This window comes from Bos mutus, chromosome 22 (genome assembly GCF_027580195.1).
Source record: "Bos mutus isolate GX-2022 chromosome 22, NWIPB_WYAK_1.1, whole genome shotgun sequence".
NCBI lineage: Eukaryota > Metazoa > Chordata > Mammalia > Artiodactyla > Bovidae > Bos > Bos mutus.
In genome coordinates, this window is record NC_091638.1 from 50,290,919 (window position 1) to 50,311,534 (window position 20,616).

Sequence of the window (20,616 nt, forward strand, 5' to 3'; positions counted from 1 at the left end):
CCTGCTTTCGCCCACAGCTCCCCACCAGGATGGGGTCCTCCACAAGTCATAGCCCCTCAAACTGCCACCCGCTGCTACTGCTGGCCCTGGCCTTAGCCTCACCCCGAGGAGGTGAAGACAGCGTAGATGACTGGGTTCCTCACATCCTGGGTCTGCTGGACAAACACATCCTCTGGGGATAGAAAGAGAGGGGGCTGGGAGCGTACCCTGGCCAGGAGCCCCAGAGCCCTGCCCACTCCAGGGAGGGGGCACACCAAGCTTTCCTGACTACCCATCTGGCCGCCCTCCCCTGCAGTGGCCACTGGCCCCGCCCAGGTGCTCACGGAGCTCGTCGAAGTGGGTCTCGATGCCATCCTCGCCTGGCACAGAGCAGACCAGCCTTGCCTTCAGGAATGTGCTCCACTTGTTGACCAGGCAGCAGTGGCCGCCGTCATCATTCTGGTGGGGGTGGGCAGGAACTGAGTCAGATCAGCTCGCTCACCCTCAAGACCCCGCCAAAGCCGGGCTGACAAGAGCCAGGACTGGGCCTGGGCAGGGGGCAGCAAAGGGGCTTCGTACCAGGCAGATCCGCCCAATGCGGGCATACACGGCAGGGCTCTGCGGCGCCTCTATGGACCGCTCACGGAAGAAGAAGTAGAGCTTGTCGTCGTTGCGCTCGGCACTGTCAGGGATGAGCTCGGCGTGGATGAAAGAAGGGTCTGCGGGCGGGCAGGAGTCAGCAGGCAGGGCCCTCCTCAGACAAGGTTTCTTGCCCAGGTCAGGTGCAGGAACACCCCCAACTCTTCCCTTAACCCGGGATAAGAAACCACCCTTGCCCTAGCCAGTCAAGGGCCCCAGATTTTCCATGAGTGTTGCCTTAGGGTCTCCGTGCAGCACCCCAGACATGCTGCCCGCTGGAGCTGTTGCAGGCTGTTCTCACCATTGAGCCACCGAGAGTTGTACTGATCCGTGCGCATGGCCGTCTGCTTGCCAAGGGTGCGGAAGATGGCTGCGTCCGTGCCCATGAAGTCGATGTACACGCCTGCATAGAGCTCCTCATCTGCAGGTGGGCCAGTGAGTCAGGGGGACAGTGCACAGCTCAGGTGACCTCCGGGGCAGGGGCCCATCTTCCCCGCTCAGGTTCTCCCAGGCAGTTGTACCACCAGTGGGGCGCTGGGGACTGTTTTGACAACTGGTTCTGGGAAGACTGGGATTGGTCGCAGTTGACTCTGATAAGCAGCCAGAGCCAATATCTATGGTGTAAATGCTCCCACTATGGCTGATTTCAAGCCATTACCCTGAATCACCGAGCAGAGTGGGGAAGAGCTGCTCAAACCAGTGGATAGTATTTCTCACGGATATTCACAGAAGATGTAAATAATCTTAAGAGTATAGATAATAATAAAACGTAGTAAAATAATTAGGAAGTAATGAGTTTGGAGTATCTTTACCTTTGTCTTTACAGTAATTTAATTGTAAGCTTATATAATTGACTTTTTAATAATATCTGTGTTTAATAGCTGGCCCACAAAATACCTGAACATTTAACAGAAAATCTGAAGTGCGCTGGCTCCAGCACACCATTCCAAGGGTGCTCCTCTAAGGTCCTCCCAGCAGGTCTGGTCTTCCCCCATCGGACTCCCTGGTCTGGATCCTGCCATCCAGCTAAGAGACCTTCTTCCCAAGATGGGGGAAGATAAAGCCCACCCACTGCCTTTCCCAGGCTTGGAGGTGGCACGCTGCCCAGCAGCTGCTGAGAGGCAGACTTGCTGGGCAGCCGGAAAACAGGCTGAGTGCAGGGACCTGGGTCAGCACGGGGCTTGCCCGACCTGGGGGTAGGGGGCTGCAGCTGCTCCTGAGGCCCCAGGCAGGACTCCTTCTCAGAGAACCTTCTCCCAACTCCCCCAGACACCTGGCCAGACCAGAAACCAACTCTCCCAGTCAGTCTCTGGGCCAACACCCTCCATTGGTGCTGCCTTGTGGGCCTCTCCTGGTCTCCCAGACAATCTAAGGCACACTCTGGGACCAGCCCTCATACAGGCCTCACTGCAGACCCCGCTTGTCTTTTTCCAGGGAGGCTGCAGTCTGGAGGGCTCTGATCTTCGCATGGACCCCAATGTGGATTTCAGGGTAGAATCTGGCCCCCTGAGCCTATCCCCACCCCACCCCCCATCCAAGGGGCTGGATGGAGGCTCATGCCACCTCGTCTCTGCCCCTCAGCTACTGGGGTCTGGTCTGTACCCTTCCCCTTTCCAAGAGAGGCCACACTGCGGGGGACGGGTTTCAGACACGGCAATCTCACAGTCTCTTCCCTGGGATAAGTGCTGGAGCCAGGCTCCCTGCTCCAGAGGCAGAGGTCACACCTTTTGGCCACAGAACCGGGGTGGGGTGAGGGCACTCACTGATGAGGGCTGAGGCTGTGTCCAGCTTGGGGTCGTAGGGACACTTGCCCTTCCCTGACTCGAGCTTCTCAGGCTCCAGGTAGAAGACGTAATCCTGCAGGGCAGAGAGGGGCGCAGCGTCGTCCAGGCTGTCCCACAGCCAGGGAAGGTGAGGGCCACCAGGCTCCCAGGGTGACAGTGAGCCCCCAGGGGGACCCTGAAGCCACCCTGCTTCCCTCCCCAGATCTCACTGGGTTTTAACTCCATCTGGCCAGGTCTCCCAGGGCACGGCCATGCTGTGGGTTCCCAAGAAGTTGCTTCCTGGTCCAGGTCTCAGATAAGACCTGGACATCACAGGTCTCAGAGGACTCTGGTTTGGGGACCATGAGAGGGGCATGGGGTGGGCTTATGGGGGCTTCAGCTCCTCCATGCCAACTGGTTCAGGAAGACTCTGCCCAGGGCCCCCCAGTGGGCCACAGAGGCACACCTCTCTGAGCTGTGGCTGCCAGTCTCAGGCCACAGAAGGGCTGCCGACCTGACCAGGGCAGGGGGACTGGCCAAGGGCCTGGGGTCCTGCCCTTTGCCGTCAGGTCCTGCCAGGCCCGAGGGCTCTGAGGTTATTGTGCTGCTGGGTTTTGCGCCCTACCTGTGGTCCTTGGGACAAACTAATAGAGCAGGGCCTTTTCCCTGCCCCTCAGCAGAGCCCCCAGCCCCACACATCTCTGTGGGGAGCTGGGAGTTGAGGGGTCTAGCCTGGACCACGTGGAATTCACAAAGCCCCCCAGACCTCCCAGGCCATCCCTGCAGATGCTAGGAGGCAGGCTGGTAGAGGCACTGGGACCAGGACAAGCTCACGAGGTTAAGGGAGGGAGAAGAGACAGGCAAGAGGCAGGAAGAAGGCGCAGCAGGGGGCAGGGATGGTGATGGGAAGATGCACACAGGCCTGCTTCCAGTTCCACTCTGCACACACACGGGGCTGCACACAAAGCTCGGCACGCGCCACAGCCAACACACGGAACCCATTGTTCACACCCTGGGAGCGCACACACACAGTCTGAGCGGTCCCACCTTTCAGCACTCCCTGCCACAGACACACCAGCTCAAGTGACCACTTGCTCTGTCACTCACCGGCAGCCTCTGCCCCCCTGCCCGCCCCTGCCCAGCCCCGGCCCCCCCCAGCCCCGGCCCCCAGTGCCCCCCAGCCCAGCCTTGTCCCAGGTCAAGCCTAGTAGAAACACAGTTCTGCCCCTTCCACCCCGGGCATGGGGGTATGCAGGACACCTGCATTAATGCACGACCAGGGAGGCCTGGGGCACGAACCCCTGAGAGCTACGTCAGGCTGAACATACGCGCCATATTCCCGCACTGGGTGCTGAGTAAGGTGTGGGCTAGAGAGTGCCCTACGCGTGCCCACGCGTATGTGGGTATGTGCTCACACATGTCTACACACGTGTTCTGAGGGTGGAGGGATGGCTGTCCCCAGGGCTCCTGTTTTCCCCAGCTGGTGACTTCATGATTTCTCGTCACACTGAGGCTGACACGAGTCCAACTGGGAATGCCTTCAGAGCCTGAGGGCACTGCAGGGAAAGGGGTGGGAGGGGGCACACAGGTAGACAGAAAACCCTGGGGAGGCTGGCCTGGGGTGCGGGTTCCTGGCTGTAAGGTCAGGCCCGGGGTGAGTTCGGTGCTGAGGCAGTACTGGCTGGCAAGGGCCTAGAGGGATGAGGCCCACCTGGCGTGGGGCTGTGGGCGTCGGGTAGAGGGCGCCATCGGTGGCTCTGCTGCCTCGGCCTCTGACCACCTGCATCTGGGTCCAGGGAGTGGCCTGAGAAGACGAGGAACATGGGTTAGAGCCAGGGGTGGCAGGGGCTGGGGGAGCGGGCTTGGGCTGCCAGCCTCTCACACCACACATGCCAGGGACACACACAGGCGCACCTGGGCCCCCTGAGCTCACACATGGCTCATCGCCGTGAGGACATGTCCACACAGCTGGGGCACGCCTGCACACACTCATGCCCCTTCAGTCCAGTCGCTCTCACACACACTCTACAAAGTCACACCAGCTCACACGCATGCCCACATGGAAATGGAGCGGGGTAGAAGCGGGCAGGTGGGCGGGCAGAGCTGAGGAAGGGGCAGCTCTCCCCCAGGCCGTGCGGCAGAAGCTGACCCAGGCGTCCAGCCTCCTAATGCTGAGGCCCCCGCCAGGCCCTCTGGGTTGGCTGCAGGGGGCACCATCCACAGGCAAAGCCAAGAGAACTGCTGCCGGGTATGGAGTGAGTGCTTACTACACGCCAGGTACAGTGCTAAGTGCTCTGAGAGCATCAGCTCACTGCCGCCTCCTCACACCGACCTGTGAGAAAGGCAGCTATAAGTCCCGTTTTCAGGTGCGGAAACGGAGGCTCTGAGAGGTGGAAGAAGTCACTCACCCACGGCCACAGGGCCAGGAGGTGGCAGGGCTGGGGCTCAGGCCCGTGCTCCCGTCAGAACCCTGGAAGGCAGCTCCTAGTGGGGGCGGCATCGGGCCGGGGCGGGGCGGGGCTTACCTCCGCGCGGCGGCCACGGTTTACATAGGCGCACACGGGGTTGTAGGCTCCGGTGCCACACACGTACAGGTGTGTTCGGTTCCAGGGCTGGATGAGCCTGACGAAGTTCCCGCACTCACCCTGGGGCCGGAGGGAAAGCCAAGGAGATGCCCCAGATGCCTGCCAGGCCCCATGCCTTCCTGGGGTCCCCGTGCCCCTGCCCTCCCCACCCCAGCCTACCCGTGGACCCCACTGCACTCACGTTGCCATCCTTGCCTGAGAGCACACACTCTTCAATGCGCTGTGGGGTGGCTGCCCAGTGGATCTGCCAGAGAGGGGGATCAGAGGGCCTGCCAGTAGGGGCCCCGCACCCTGAGGCTCACGTCCCCCAACATCCCCCGCCCCACATCTGGCCTGGCCCTTACGATGAGGGGCTCGCGGTTGATGTCATGCAGGTCCAGGGATAACACGTAGTCCTTGCTGCCCACATACATGCGGTCGTGGTCCTCGTCCTTGAACAGGATTCGGTAGTCGCTTGTGTTGAGAAGGAAGTTGAAGAAGTGGGCGGTGCCTGTGGCCTTAAGCTCTGTGGGCGGAGGGTAGGGCAGCAGTGGGCACCTGGAGGCCAGCCAGCATCCCCTCGACAGAGGCGGTAACCCCGCCCCACAGTCCTCTTAGCCCTCTGCTTCCCCTGCAGAGCCTTCTTGGTAACCTCTTGAGTTCCTGACATTCTCGGAGGAGAAAATGGGACGACGGGTGGGCAAGCCAGGGAAGGGGCCACACCCAAAGCTGGGGCCCTGATTCATCAGCAGCCCAGCCAGTCTCCAGGTCCCAATGAAAGCGCAGTGGGCGCAGGCCAGGGCGCGTGATGGCATCAAAGACTCTGCTCAGGTGGGGGTTAATGCTCCCACGCTCAGGGTGGGGCCAGCTTCCCACAGGGGCCTAAAAGGGTTAATGAGCAGGGGGGTGGGGGTGGGGGCAGGTGCATCAAGGGAAGCCGGAAGACGCTGGCACAGAGCTGGGGCACCCAGTCCTCACCCCAGCTGCCAACAAGGCAGGGGGCAAAGCGGGCACACACAAGGTCCCCACCGTGTCAGAAGCAGGTTAGCCAGGACACCGGAAAGCCTTGCTGGAAGCAAACTGCCCAAGATATCTTGGGCTTCCCCCAGACCCCATGGGGTTGCTGACGGTGGAACCCTCAGGCCACTTCCTGGAACTAGCCAGGAAGTCCTTCCCAGGAAAGAGGCCTGCCCTCTAGAGCTACAGCACCCCCAGGGGCTGGGAGCAGTGTCCATCTGACTCATCAGTTTCCCTTCCATGTGGCCCGCTGACCCACAGGCTGCTGGGGGAAAGCCCTCCTTTCTGAGGATGAAAGACAGGAGGGAACTTAGCTAGTGACACGCCAATGACAGAGGATTCCAGGAAACTTGGGAACCTTCCTCCTCTGGGAGAGGGAGTTCCGAGGGGTCCCTGTGGCAGGCCCCTCCTCCACCCACCCCCAGCTATTTTCAGCTCCACCAGAGAGGAGTTGATTGTAACCAGGGTGATGGATATTCACCAGCACAGGAGACTTGAGATGGCGGCACACAGAACCAACAGTATGCATGTATGCACCCAGCCCAGGTATACACACCTGTACATATCGGTCCTACGCCACATGAGGCACCCAAGGGAGATCAAACATGTGCAATCTCCCTGCCCCACAGCTGGTGACCCATTTCACAGGTGGGGCAATCGAGGGAGAGACCTGGAGAGGGGGAACAGCTGGGATCTGAGGTCCTCCTCAAGGTGGAACCAGCAGGGGGCTCTCTCCCATTAGCCCAGGCTGCCTTCTACTCGGGGCAGTTGTCTCTGACTGGCCTGGCTGACCCTGACCCCCTGCTGTGCTCTGGAGAGCTGGGAAGGGGGCTGGAGAGGCTGAGCCTGAGAGCAGCTCTGAATGGGAGCTTCAGGATGTGCTGAGATGGGCGTGTGAGGCGGGCCAGGAGCCAGGGGACTCCCACAGCAGACCCGGAGGCCACGTCCGAGGCCGTGCCCTGCCCAGCCCTGACTATGGCAACAAGAGAATACAGGTGATGACCTTGGCCCACCGCTGGGACGCAGGGACGCCAAGGGATCAAAGGGCCGATCCCTGCCTGGCTTCGGCCTCGTTGGCGGTGCCTCTGAAGTCCTGGGCAGGGCAGCCTGGGCACCTGTCCTGCACCTGTTGTTGGGCCACTCGGAGTCCCCCGCCTGGCCACCCAGCCATCGTGACAACAGGAAAGTAAACACTCCCTCACCCCCAGGGCCAGGAAGTGGCCAGAGAGGAAGTGGGGCTGCCAGCGGAGCCCCCCCAGGCTGGGACAGCCCGCCAGGGGTTATTTATACCCTGGCTGGGGGCATGGCCTTGACAGTGCCCTTACCCATCCTGCTGGGCTAGGGGGCATTTGGGGGGCAACAGGGGGAAGGGAGGCGAGGCTCAAGTGGGCACCTTCAGACACAGAGATCTAGGGTTGGGGGGAATTTCAAATATCTAGCCCCAGGGATACAACCGGCTATAATCCCTACATCCCTGCCCAGCCCCATGGGCCCCTATAATCTGAGCCCTCCCACTCTACAGTGCCAGGACCCCTCAAGTTTTCCAAATCCCCCTCTCAAGTTCAAAGTGCTGCGAGGACAGAGGAGAGGGCCATTCAGCAGTGAGGAAACAGACCTACAGGAGGAGCAGGAGGCTCGGTGACCTGACCCTCCCTCACTCCCTCCGGGTCCCCACCCTGTGGGTAGAGATGGGAATGGAGGGAATCATCCCTTGTCTTAGTCATCCCGTGTCTATCATGAGCAAAGCCCTGTGCTCACAGCATCCAGTTTACAGATGACAGGCAGAGCAGGAAAGTGACACATCGGAGTGCGCAGAGCGCAGGATTCCCGCCCAGGTCCATGGCCTTTTGGACCGAAGGAGGGGGCAGCTCTGGCAGAGCCCATCCTGGTGGTGGTGGTGGGGACTGCCTGCCAGGAGGGCCAGGGCCGGAAGGTGACTCGTCCTCCACTTACAGGGCACATGACTCAGGACCCTCGGGACCCCTCCCAGTGGCCACGGGATATGGCGTCAATGGCTCTGTTGTCACAGGATGTGATGTTTTGGTCACTGTGGAAACAGGCAGGTGTGGGGAACCCCCATAAGGCTGTATAGAGTAGGGAAGGGGTGGGACAGGGGTCAGGAATCTTTGGCCCTGCCATGGGCTCCTGGCATGGGCTTCAGGAGCCCAGTTGGGGTCACTGAGTGCTCATTTCCTGCAAACCAGATTGTAGTAAAGAATTACAACAAGGGTCCCTGTGACAGCCCTGCAGCCCCAGCTCCAGACAGGAAGACTGAGGCCCAGGGGAGAGTGGTGCTCACCTTAGGTCACCAGGCAAGGACTGAAACTAGTATCCTGTCCCCACCTCCCCTCTGCCACAGGGTGAAAGAACAGGGGGTCTTCACTCCTCCAAGAAGTGCGGCTGAAGGCAGGTGGTGGCTGAGTAGTCCTGGGCATCCTGCTCTGACACCTGCAGCGTCAGCAGGCCTACAGCCTAGGGCTGCCAGCTCCAGTGAGGGGCAGGGACTTGGGCCCAGGGCACTTGGGGGCCTAAGCAGGCATGGGTGTGCGAGGAGGAGCTGACATGGACCCAGGCTGCTCACGTCCTCAGGCCAGTCCCCACCTCTGCTCCACTTGTTCCAGGCCCAGCTCTGATAGCAGGAGTGTCACCCCCCTGCCGCAACCCCAGGAAAATACAGACGGAGGGGCCAGGGCACAACCAGCCCAATCCAAGGCTCTGCGGGTGCCAGGGATTCAAGTCTGGATGAGCTCTCATTTTGGGGAGAGAGGGTGGTGTGCCTGGGTGATGCTCCAGGGACGAGCTCCCCACCCCCAGGCCCTCTTGCAGGCTGGGCACAGGCTGGGTGGGGTAACATCCGGGAAGGCTTTTCCCGTCATCGGGAAGGAAGAGCCTTTTCTGGCATCGGCCACCTCATTTCCGCAGCCGTTCCCAGCCTTGACAGTCTCCCATGGCCATTAGACACTTGGGGTCCTGGCCCAGAACGGCCTGGCAAAGGTCCATGGGCAGGAACTTTCTCAGCATAGAGGAGCCTAATCCTGGGGGGTCTCTGTTTCCTCCTCTCTGGGAAGCACTTGATGCCTCACTTGAAAGGAGGAGGTGGGCGAGGATAGTGCTGAGGGGGCGTGTCTGCAGCCCTCACCCGCAGACCCCGAGTGGGCGGCCCCCGACCCCTGCTGCCCGTCTCTAGGACACCAGGTCTGTCGCCAGTGAGGCAGGGGCTGCTGCAAGAGGGGGGTCTTGGAGCAGAGATGGGTACCCCGCCCCCTTGGTTACAGCCCTACAAAGCAGCAGGCCTTGACTGACAGTGTCACCTCCGGGGCTGTGCATGGGTACTGCGAGCTGATGGACAGGTCCTGGCAGCCCAGCCCTGACCTCTGACTTCATGTGGGCTGGGGCAGCCCTAATTCCTAAGATGAAGAGAAATGAGGCAGAGGGTGAGGGGCAGGGGTGCGCCAGGGTCTCTGTTAGGTCTCTATCCTCCAGTCCTTCTGAGGAGGGAAACCAAGATGGAAAAGGAGATGGGGGCAGGAGCAGAAGGGGAAGGGTCCCTCCTGGACACCCTCGTGGGCGCTGGGCAGGGGTGGCCCCCAGCCCCTTCATCACTCCCCCAAGCTGTGAGGGGCCCCAGAGGAAGGCCTAGGGGCTGGGCTGGCCCCCTGGCTCCCAGCCTAATCCTCTTTTAATGAGCGGCCAGCCGGAAGGCCTCAGCCCCTGGCCGCAGCCTTGCAACCCCGGAGCTCCAGCCAGGCTGAGCAGGGGGCAGGGCAGCCCTAAAGCCATTGCAGGCATCTTTCTCCCTGCTCAGCACCCCACCTCCCACACACCTCAGTGCCAGGGTCCCGGCATCTGCAGGGATACACCGGGGTGACATGTGCCTTGTGCTAATCCTCTCCTAGGCACGTACCATTTATTCAGGTCCAGGTCCCACATGGGGCTGAGCAGGGGAGGCCATCACCTTTGATTCAGGGGCTGATTCCCCCAGTCCCTTCCCTCTGCCACCCCTCGGGATGTTCTAGATGGGAACCCCTAGAAGCCAGACCCAGGGGTTTGCCTAGGGCTTAATCTGTCTGCTTCCTGGGATGGGGGGCAGACTCTAGGTTCCTCTGGCCCCAAGCCCATCAAAGTCTTCCCTCTCCAGTCCCATCTCTGCATCAGGCTGTCCAGAGCGGAGACCCACAGGCCTCCCTAGGAGCCATCCATACTCGCCCCTCTTCCCCCTAGGCAGGTGAGCCAGGTCGGTGCCAACAAAACCAATTACAGCAGCTCTCACCCAATTAGCAACTAATTATGGCCTCGTAGTCCATTCAACATAATTAACATGTAAATGACTCCGCGTGTTTATATTCAATAACGGCTCTGATTGAATTTAATTTAAAAGTCTGAACTGGGGACCCTGTTACCGTATTTTACCACTTAGCGCTGCCACTTCCTGGGAATGTCAGCTTCTCCAGGGGAGAGGGACCCAAGGCCAGAGTGGACAGCGGAGGGACAGGCACCAAGACAGTGGCCGAGAGGGTGGAGATGGTTGTAGTCTCTGGCTCCCTGACATGCCTATCCCAGGGATATGGGGAGGTGGTAAGATCAGACCTTGATGGGACCCTCAGGATAGGAAATCCTCTGGAACAAGGGGCCCCTTCTCAAGAGCTACTGTAAACACTGCAGCTGTTCAGTAAACACCAAGCTGGAGCAGCCCAGCTGGGCTAAACTCTGCTGCGGGCTCCCCTCCCATTTTGGGGGCAAAGGGCTGGAGGCTGGGGCCCGGCAGGCCCAGGCATGCTGTTCCCACGCCCGTTCCGCCCCAGCGCCCACCTGCCCCGCCCAGGAGAAGACAGGCTGGGGGCACAGCTCATCCCGACCCAGGAAAAACCAGCAGGTGGGAAGCGGCAGCAAGGTCACCCTCTGGCACACACAGGAGGAGAGCAGAGGTTGGCCCTACACCTCTCCCCGAGAAGGATGTCCAATGACTTTCAACCATTGTGTCCTAGCTGGTAGGGGGCCCTCCATCCAGGTGCCTCCATTGAACCCTGCCCAGCCCCAGGCCCACATGATGCCTGATTGTTCTAGGTCTGGGCTGGTGGCTCCAGCGGCCAGGACATCCTACCTGGACCCGAATGGTGTGCCTAGGAGGACACCTTTGGCAATCTGTGGGCCAGGCAAAGTTCAGAGCTCTAGCCCAGCCTGGAAAAGACACAGTGTGGTCAAGGAGGCAGGCTTGAAGGAGCAGGGTAGCCCCCAAGCCTGGGGTGGGAGGAGAGGGCCTGAGCCAGGCAAGCAGCTCACACTGGAATGTGCCCCCAAGAAGTGGGAAGTGAGTGGGAAGAGGGGCGGGTCCTGAGGGGAGGGTGTTACCCATCCCTTTCTCAGGTGGGGAGAGTGGATCAGAGCCTCCAGTTCCGCAGGCCTGGGGGCCCACCCCTCCTCCCACATTCCAGACCTGGCCCGGAAGCCCCTCACTCCTTACTCCACCTCCTCCTCCCCTCTGTGACTGCAAAAGACAACAAACTCTCCATGGCTCATTTACTCTGATAAATCAACCAGACGGACAGGCCAGGATAGGACCAACAGGCTGGTGGGTGTCAGGACCCTCCCCCTGCCCTGGGCCCCGCCCCCATCTCTACCCTCTTCAGACTCCTGGAGTCCGTCCCTGCAGGCCCATTCACCCACCCAGAGGTTCCCAGGGTATCCCAGACCGTCTTAGCTCCCTCCCCAGTATTCAGGTGGGGAAACTGAGGCATAATCACACAGGCAGCTGTGTGCTCAGGGTCAGCCCTGGGGCATATGGTGGGGCTGTGTCAGGAGTCCAGCAGGACTCAGCTGGTCACCAGTCCAGAAAGGCAGCGAGTACTCTACACAGGGCTGGTGCTGGGACTTGGAGAGTGCTGAGCAAAATGACAGCATGGGCAGCCTTGGGTAGAGGAGCCCGGAGTGCCACCCATTCTATCCCGGATGCCGCAGGAGCCCATGAGGCCCCCGCATTCTAGCAGCTGCTCTGCAGTTATAGTGTAAGACTGACAGGAGCCACCCACGCGGGCTGACCAGCAGGTCCACACGGTGGACTCTGCTCCTGGAAGGAAATGAGGGCATCAGCACGGAGCCCTAAATGGGAAGAAACAAGGTTCTTGGCCGGGTGCAGAGACCTGAGAGGAAAGAGCATGTCCGGGTAGGAAGCCAAGCAGGGTTCATGGTGGTGACGGAGGAGATGGAGGCAAGAGGGGACCAGGGGGCAGGAAGGAAGGAAGACTGGGGGGAGGGGAGTGGAGCCAAGGCCTTTTGCCCTAAAGGCCTCCTGGTCCCTGGAGGGGCTGTTACTTTGGGACTGTCCCTGCCCTGCAGAGATGCAGCAGATGGGCAATACTTGCCGGCAGTCCCAGTAGGAACAGCACAAGTCAGCCTAGCTGGGCCTCCCGCGGCCACCGGCCGGCCTCCTGGAACCTAGGCCAGCAGCCACCGCCCAGACCCCATTCTTTGCTGGGTCAGGATCAGTGATCAGGGTCTGGAGCCCAGGAGGCCTCCACCCTCTCCCTGGGGCTGCTCGGCAAGCTGGGGGGGCGGGGGCCTGCAGGCCTGCCAAGCTCAGGCACCCACGTGAGCTGGGCTTTGGATTCAGATCGGAGCCTTCTGGCATCCAGGCCTCTGGCAAAGGCCCTCTTGCTATTTCTAAGAAAAATGCAGCAGGAATCTTCTCTGCTTCTCCAAAGCTCCAAGGGCTCTCTTGAGGCGGGGCTCAGATTCCCAGGACAGCGCCAGGTCAGGCCAAGCACACACACTCTCGGCCCAGTTGTATAGATGCCCAAGTGAGCAGTCCAAGTCTGGTCACCCCGAGCACAAGCTGTAGGAGCCAGAACAGTGCTCAGATTGGGGGTGGGGATGGGGAGGTCACTGCAGCTGATCATGGGCACCATGATCATGGGCACAAACCAGACTGTGGCACCCGTCTCTGGAGAGACCCCCCCAGGGCATCCCCTCCCCAAATGCACTGTCTTTCCCCAAGTATGTATGTGGTACCTCTGCCATGAAAGAAAGAGCTTAAAAACCAAACCCAAAAAGGAGAAAACACAAACTTTATATCCTACCACCGAGAGCGAGCCCTATCCAGCATCTTGCCCTTTCCCCAAGTGCTGCACCACACACACCGCCTCTGCTTCTGTTCTTCCAGAAATCTCCCTTCCCCGGGTGGAGATACAGCTTCCTCCAAAATGCCTGTCCAGATGCTCACGGCAGAAGTCCTCCTCCTCCTGACCCCACTCCACCCACAGGGCTCAGGGCGTCTTTTGCAGCCTTTTCCAGACACCGTCTGCTTCACCACAGGGTAGAAATCTACAGGGAGAGGTGAGGCGGTGCAGACTCCTTGGGCATCCCCAGGACTAGCCCTCACCCGTCTGCTAACCTCAGAGTAGCTCCTAGTTTCTGAGACTTCCTTTCACCAGAGCCACAACGGTGTACACAAAGTTAATACTCAAAACACAATGAGGTCAGCATCATTTTTTATCCCCATTTTACAGATGAGGCAACAGGACACAGAGGGACTTCACTATGTAAGGTCTACCCACGGCCAGGATGCAAGCTGGGCAGTTTGAGACTTCCGGATGCTGCTTCCACGGGACCACTGCCATCCTCACCTTACATGGAGAAACCAGGGGTGGGAAAGCTTAGGCTACCCGTCTGAGATCACACAGCTGAGAAGGTAGGAAGGGGTCTGTCTGCCTTCCAGGCCAGCCCTCTCAACCAGCACAGCATCACCTCTGCATTCTACCAAATGTAAGTGCCCTGCTCTGCCTGACCTGGGGGAGGAGATGGAGGTCTCCCAGTTGTCAGGGAGACCCGCAGCTTTGGAGACATCCCTCTGGATCCCCCACCACCTCTGGAGGGGTCACGGGGTTGGAGGTGCGCATACACAGCAGACAGCCAGGAGCCCACTCTGAGGCCGCTGCCTCCCAAGCCACAGGGTAAAAGATGCCTTTATGAGCCAGGATGAGATTTTTATCTTGGTGGTTTCTCTTTAAATTCTTTACGATTACGAAGCAGCGGGGGCTGCCAAGGAACATGATTTACTCCTTGAGCATGCACCAGCTCCTCACTCCGTGCCAAGAGAAGCTGGAGCCAGGGAGGGAGGGGCAGGCGTCGTGCCAGGCACCCAGAGACAAGGCCTGTGCTGCGGAGGCCCAGCCAGCGGCGGTCCCATCTGAAGCTTGGCGGGACCTGGAAGGACCACAGCTGAGGCCCTCGGCCCTGGCCTGGCTGACCCCAGCAGGGCCTCGGGCAGGTTCTCAGCAAGCACAAGGACCTGCCCCGCTCTCTCTGACGGAGATCTATGGCCAGCTGAGGGGCAGCCAACCAGCCCCCCAGGACCTCCCAACTCCCCAAGTGGCCACTTTGAAGGTCCATCTCAGGAGAGGGGGTAGCTCCCATTTCCAGGAAAACTGAGGTCCCAGATGCAGGGATCTGGGCTCAAGTTCGTGCTTTGGGTCTTCCTTCCTCCCTTGTCTGGCTCATCCTGGAATACTTAGCCCTCCCCAATTTGTGATCGCCAAGTTTCACTGTAATTGTCAAAGCCATCTACCCAGCTTTCTGGTGCCACCCCTGGCCTCCAAGCTCCTTCTCACCCTTCCCTTTCAATCTCAAGCTCTAAGCCTGCTTGGCTGGCCAGGGAGCCCCTAGGGGGCAAGGGAGGGTCCTTAAGCTCCCCAGGCCTGCCCCCACCCCTGCTCAGTCAGGGCAGCTAAGATGAGGCTTGCTAGAGACACTTCCACTTCAGTCCGTATTCACCCCATACTCACTCTCCCTTGGGTGAAGTAAACGGACTGTGACCCTTCCTAACCTCCAATCTCCTCATTTCCTAATAAGGAGGCCTGGTGACTCTCGTTCAGCCACACACAAATGATGTAAGTGGTGGCCCTGTTCTGGGCCATTTACCCCAAAGACTCAGAGGCTTGGCTGATGTGGGCTGGGGGTGGTGACCAGCACCCACCTGTTCACCTGCCACCTACAGAATGTCCTTCCCACCAGGCAAGCCAGATACGCCCAGTCTGAGAAGGCTGAACCCCAGGGCTGCTCTGGATGTCGGAGCTCTTTCCTCTCCTGGACTCTGTTTTTCCTTCTCTGAAGGGAGACAGCTTCCCAGGGGACTCTGATCAGTGGAGGGGCTGGGGTGGCGGACAGCTGGATTCATAGGAAAGGAGCAAACCCAGATGCTGTTTCTCCAGTGGGAAAGAGCACAAGAAGCCTGCCCAGTGCGAACCCAGTGCTTTCCTTGGGAAGTAAGCCTGGACAGGCTACGGGCGGCACTGCAGGGTCCTCGAGGCTTAGCCTGAGCTCGTGGGAGATGGCTGGGCCTGCCTCCCCAGCCTGCCCTCCAGCCTCAGTCTTGGGACAGGCTCGGGCATCAGGCGGAGCCACGTTCCATCTGAGTCTGGCTCCTGAGTGACCCGGGAAAGCCTCTGGGTCTGATTCCTCACAGGAAACCCAGGCAGCCCTCCTCCCCAGGTCTTGGTGGGACTACCACTTGGTTATCATCACGGGTACCTACTGTTATTTCTATTATTTTCATCTTTCCTGACCTCCCCTGGCAAGGTGACCTTCCACTCCATCTCCCGACTCCTGCCTCAGTTTCTCAGTAGCCTGGCCACCTCATGTCATCACAAGACCCCTTTCCCTCTCTAAACACCTCTTGACCTCAAGTCCTGGCCAAAGCCAGCCCAGGCAGGAGCTGTGTCTTGTGGGGGTGGCTTCCTGGGAAAAAGTAAACATTCCCTAGGCTGAACAAAGGAGCTGGCAGGACCTTCACACCTCCCTCTGCAGTGGGAGGTGATACCTCAGGGCTTGGACAATCTCAGGGTGGGGGAAGGAGGGTATTTTTTCCTGCCAGACTTGGCCAGTGACTCTGGGGTTAAGAGGACTCCAGGCCCAGGCAAGGATGGATGGAAGAAAGAAGGTCCTGCTGGCCAGGTCACTAGTTCTAAGCATCCATGAGCACTCAAAGAATGCCTCTCCTGCTCCGGAAAGCCTTCCCCACTTGACCCTCATTTCTGCATGACCCTGGCTGTGCTTCTGGTGGGACAGGACAGGAGATGGGCCATTGGAGTCCTCCTGCTTCAACTGGGCCCCTTCTTACACCCTCTCCAGGCTTTTGGCCTGGCTGGGGTGCCCAGGCTGATGGGCAGGCAGCAAGCCCAAGCCTGGCCCAGTTCCTGCCTTTGTTCCTTTATCTGTCCTGGGCAGCGTGGCCCCCCTCACACCAGCAGCACCTCTGGCTTATTAGAGGGTCTGGGCTGATTGGGCTGGAACTAGCATCTCCCAACTGCCCAAGGAGGGGAGGGGATGTGCCTAGGCCAAATTCCTGAGGCCTGGTAGGCCAGCTGCTTTTACCTATCCACAGATGGAGAAGCTGAGGCACGGAGCCGCCGTGACCATCAGGGCTCCTAATAGCAGCCCTCTCTGTGCCCCTTGGGTATATGCAGCAGGAGGCTGTCCCCCCAGCCTTAGACACAGCCAGGCCAGGACCCCCAGGTTCCGTAGTTGTCAGTCTCCATTCTTATTCCACAAATGCTCACTGAGGGCCTACCCACCACTGAGGGCCGCGCCATAGGTATGTCCTGGCTGAGACCATCCAACATGACAGGGGAGAAGGGTGCCTGGGGCCTGGTGCACAGTAAGTGCTGGGCTCCCAGGAGGCATGGGCCAACTGGGTGTCCACTGCCTTTTAAGCCACTTTGTCTGGGAGCGCCCCACCCTGTTCACTGCACAGTCCCAAGTACTCAGCACAGGGCCTGGCGCATGGCAGGGACTCAAGTATCTACTAAACTAAGTGGCATCCACGCATAAAAGTAGGACAGGAGATCACGTGGGAGACGGAAAGGTCATTCAGGACAGAGAAACCTGCGTGTGCAAAGGCACAGAGGCCCAGGGATGGGGTGGCCCCAGGCAGCCTCCAGCCCCGCCCCAGGCTCCACAAGTCAGCACCACAGGCTGGCTGCCAGCGAGCTGGGCTTTTAGTCAGTGCGGGTGTCGGCTTCAGAGCTAATTGAGAGGGAATCGACCTGACCGATGTGAGCGTCAGGCGTCAGCAAGACCAGGACACCAGGGTTCTATTTCTGGCCTTGCCTCTGCCTCCTGCCTGACCTTGGCCCTGCCCTCATCTGAGCCTCAGTTTCTCTCTCTGGAAAACAGGAACAAAATCTTTTGTCCCTTTGCCCCTGCAGGTCCAAGAAGGTTTAAAAGGAGCGTCCAGAGACCCTCCCTCTGTCTCGTTCCTTTACTTCCTCTCATAGGTCTCCGAGATGATGACAAATACCCAGAGTGGATGTCTGGGCTCCAGGATTCCAAAGGTCTGGAAACCAAGTCATCCTCCCCGCTCCTGTTGGGTGGGGGTGGAGGGGTGCTCTATTCTCCCTGCCAGCACCCTGGGTTGGGAAGGGAATAAGAGGAGGATGGGACCCCTTCAATATTTATTAATATGCTCTGAGAACTTCCACCAGGGAATGGTAGCAGTATCAGTGGAACGAATATCTCACCTTCCCAGGCCTAGGGGAGGGGTTGTTTTTTACGACCCAAAACGATCGACTCTTTTGCCCATTTCTCGGGCCCTGCGTACGACTCCTCCCTCCCTAGGCACACTCTCAGAAATTCACTCCCCACTCCCCCCATCAAGTTGCAGGAATGATATGGGGGCCAAGAGAGGGGTTCTTCTAGGGGACATGGGAACATGGTGAGGAGGGGCTGGGCCTCATCAAGCCTGAGGAAGGAAAGGCTGGCCCAGCCACTCACCCTAGCAAGTATATCTGGAAATCTAGTCAGCCAGGGCTGAGTTGGCCCCACCCAGGACAGGCAGCTGAATAAAGTCACTCTGGTCAGAGGAGGGCCAAGGCTGAAAACTCAGCAGTGAGCCCGGGTCCCCCAGGCACAGTCGCTATCTCTTTTCTCAGGCCAAGGGCAGACTCTTTAGACCACGTCTTCGAGTTGGTGGCTAGTGAGCGAGCCACTGGTACGTCTGAGGGTGTGGGCCGCATGTATTCACCGGCCTAGCTGGTTAGCTGTAAAGGCGATGGAGCTGGACCAGTGTCTCACTCTGCACACCCCAACTCATCATTAAAAGCCTCCACTGTGTGTGCGTGCTAAGTTGCTTCAGTCGTGTCCAACTCTTTGAGACCCTATGGACTGTAGCCCGCCATGCTCCTTGGTCCATGGGATTCTCCAGACAAGAATACTGGAGTGGGTTGCCATGCCCTCCTCCAGGGGATCTTCCCAACCCAGGGATCAAACTCACATCTCCTGCGGTTCCTGCATTGCAGGTGGATTCTTTATGGCTGAACCAACCAGGGAAGCCCAAAAACCTTCCGGTGATTTCAGGCAAAGTGCTCACTGGGGATCTCGGGCCTGTCATAACAGCACATGTTCCCCCTGAACTCACCAGGGGCCCTAGACTCCTCCAGTCACAGCACAAGAGCCCCCTCCCCAATTCCTAGAAGCCCCTCCCACCTAGAGACCCCTAGGATGGTTACTCAAGCACATCACACCCCAGAGGAGCAGGTCCTGTTCCTCTAGCTTTTGGAGGCCTCAATGTCTGTCCGACTGTCTGATCGATCAGGCAGGGCAGGACCAGTGGCAGGGAAGGGCTTCTGCAAGCACAAGTCTGAAAGATGTGACACCTCTGTCTCCCCCAGTCATCGCATGGACAGACACCCTGCAGACTTGACCCAGAGACCATACATTCTGGCTCTAGAAGCAGCCCAGACTCAGGACCCTTCTCTAAATGTCTAAGTAGTCCAGTCTCTAGCTTTTCCCAGCAAGTCACCACCTCCCCCAACCCCTACAAACCACCCAGTGTGACCCATGTGGCTGTACAATTTGTTCTTTCTTGCTTTGACCTCTCCCTCTCTCTCCTTTGCAACAGGACAACATGCTCTGGACAGGGGGATGCCAGGGAACTGCAAGGAAGCCTCTTACCTTTATATGAGAGCCGGATCCGGGGCATGGCTGGGAGGTAGTCCTGGCTGGGGGCGGCTGGCCAGGCCCCAGTGAGCAGGGAAGCCCAGAGGAGGAGACCAGCGACAGGCATTGTGGAAGGGGCCTAGGGCCCAGGAGTCAGGCAGCTGTCTATACACCTGCGAGGAGGAACAAGATTGAAATATGTGAGGCAGAGCAAGGTATCCTGTCTGACCAACATTTTCTTGTGTAATTCTGTCAAAGGCACCTCAGTTTCCCTACCTGAACAACTACGGTGATAGGTACCTCTGTGCTCACACCCTCAGCCTGGGGCCATGAATACCATAATGTGCAAATCTCAAATACTTTCCTGTCCCTAACAATGGGTCTGAAGACCAAGCAACCGGGTGCAGCCTAGGGTCAACAGGGCTAACAAGGGCCAGTGGACCTTTCCCAACCCTTCCCGAACCACAGCTTCCAGACTTCCGTTCACAGGACTCAGCTCAAGGAGGTGATCTTACATCCTTCTCCAGTTTCCATGCATCCACCCCCCAACCAAATGGGCTGTTCCTTCCTCTCCCACTTCAGGGAATGGGGGAAGAGATGGGTCCAGTCCTGCAGGCTCCAGCCAAATCTCTCCTCTCAGTAAAGGGAAACCTGAGCCTGATGATTTGAGTTGGGAGCAGTAGAGAGCGGAGGATAAGTGAGAAACACATAGATGGCCTAGAGAGAGAGACAGCAGCCAGAACAGGAAAGGCAAAGAACAGCAGGGTCTACTTCTATTGAAATCACAGCAGGAGGGATCCAGGTCAGACATACAGAAGGACTTCCTGCCCGCGAAACTTCCAGCTCTGCCTACAGAGACCAAAGAAGGGGAGCTAGGGTGGCCAGCAGGCCAGGGGCAGGGTCTGAGCCAGCCTCAGTGTCCCCGGCAGAGCTCTGATACAAACCTCCAGCAGGCCCAAGTTTCCACACAATGTTTTTCAAATATTGTCTCCCCAGGCAGGCTGGCTGTTGGGTAAACGCAGCCCAGCACCAGTTGTCAGAACATATTGCTCCCTCCCGGCGAAAATCAGCGCCAACTTCCCAACACCCCCCCACCCAGATGCACTGTGGGTGGGGGCAACAATGACAATGTGAGCCCCACCCCCTAGAACTGCCAGGTCTACTTCCTTCTCCCATGGGAGACAGGGACCCTAGGCCCATTTCTAGGACTCTGGGGTGGGGAGGGGAGGGTGAGGGGTATTGTGATCTGTTAATCCCCTGCCCTGGCTGGCATCCACTGAGGCAAGGCTCCACATCAGGACTGTCCAGTCCCACTCGACAGACCCTGATGTCCTCCCGGGACCCACCTCCCCTGAGCCCTTGTCTCTCCTGCCAAGCAAACCACTGGTGATTCCTTGGACAGGAAGTGCAGCTTCAAGTGGCCTGCCCATTCCCCATGTGGTGCTCTCTGTGGACACACCCCCTCCGGGGTGCCTGCAGTACCTCTCAGGTTCCATCAAAACCTCCCATTACAGGTGCTAGGGAGGCTAGCTGAGGGAGGGGAGAATCAGAACCAGCCGTGCCCCCTGTCCGCTGGGGCACAAAGCTGGAGCTGACTGAAGAACAGGCCCTGATTGCGGGGGGTGAGGGGGTGGAAGAAAGGGCTGTGCAGTTACTGGCACCCACGGGTGCACCTGGGAGGCCCCTCTAACAGCTGTGGATACACACATCCAAGCTTGCATGCCTGC

The 20,616-nt window shown here is 59.2% G+C and overlaps 1 protein-coding gene across 2 annotated transcripts in view; it reads right to left on the bottom strand.

Moving 5' to 3' along the window:
- The window catches only part of SEMA3F (semaphorin 3F), a 28,759-nt gene that overhangs the window by 5,197 nt on the left and 2,946 nt on the right, over positions 1–20,616 (bottom strand). Inside the window, exons 2-11 of one of the 2 annotated variants that reach the window (XM_070360567.1) lie at positions 18,905–19,062; positions 5,311–5,471; positions 5,148–5,210; positions 4,907–5,026; positions 4,093–4,185; positions 2,382–2,475; positions 920–1,039; positions 559–698; positions 324–438; positions 103–172 (exon numbers count right to left, since the gene is read on the bottom strand). In XM_070360567.1, the coding sequence (XP_070216668.1) occupies positions 103–172; positions 324–438; positions 559–698; positions 920–1,039; positions 2,382–2,475; positions 4,093–4,185; positions 4,907–5,026; positions 5,148–5,210; positions 5,311–5,471; positions 18,905–19,016 (1,088 nt within the window). In that variant the 5' untranslated portion in view covers positions 19,017–19,062. The remainder of the gene's footprint in view (positions 1–102; positions 173–323; positions 439–558; positions 699–919; positions 1,040–2,381; positions 2,476–4,092; positions 4,186–4,906; positions 5,027–5,147; positions 5,211–5,310; positions 5,472–18,904; positions 19,063–20,616) is intronic. The other variant, XM_070360568.1, reaches the window with a different exon arrangement.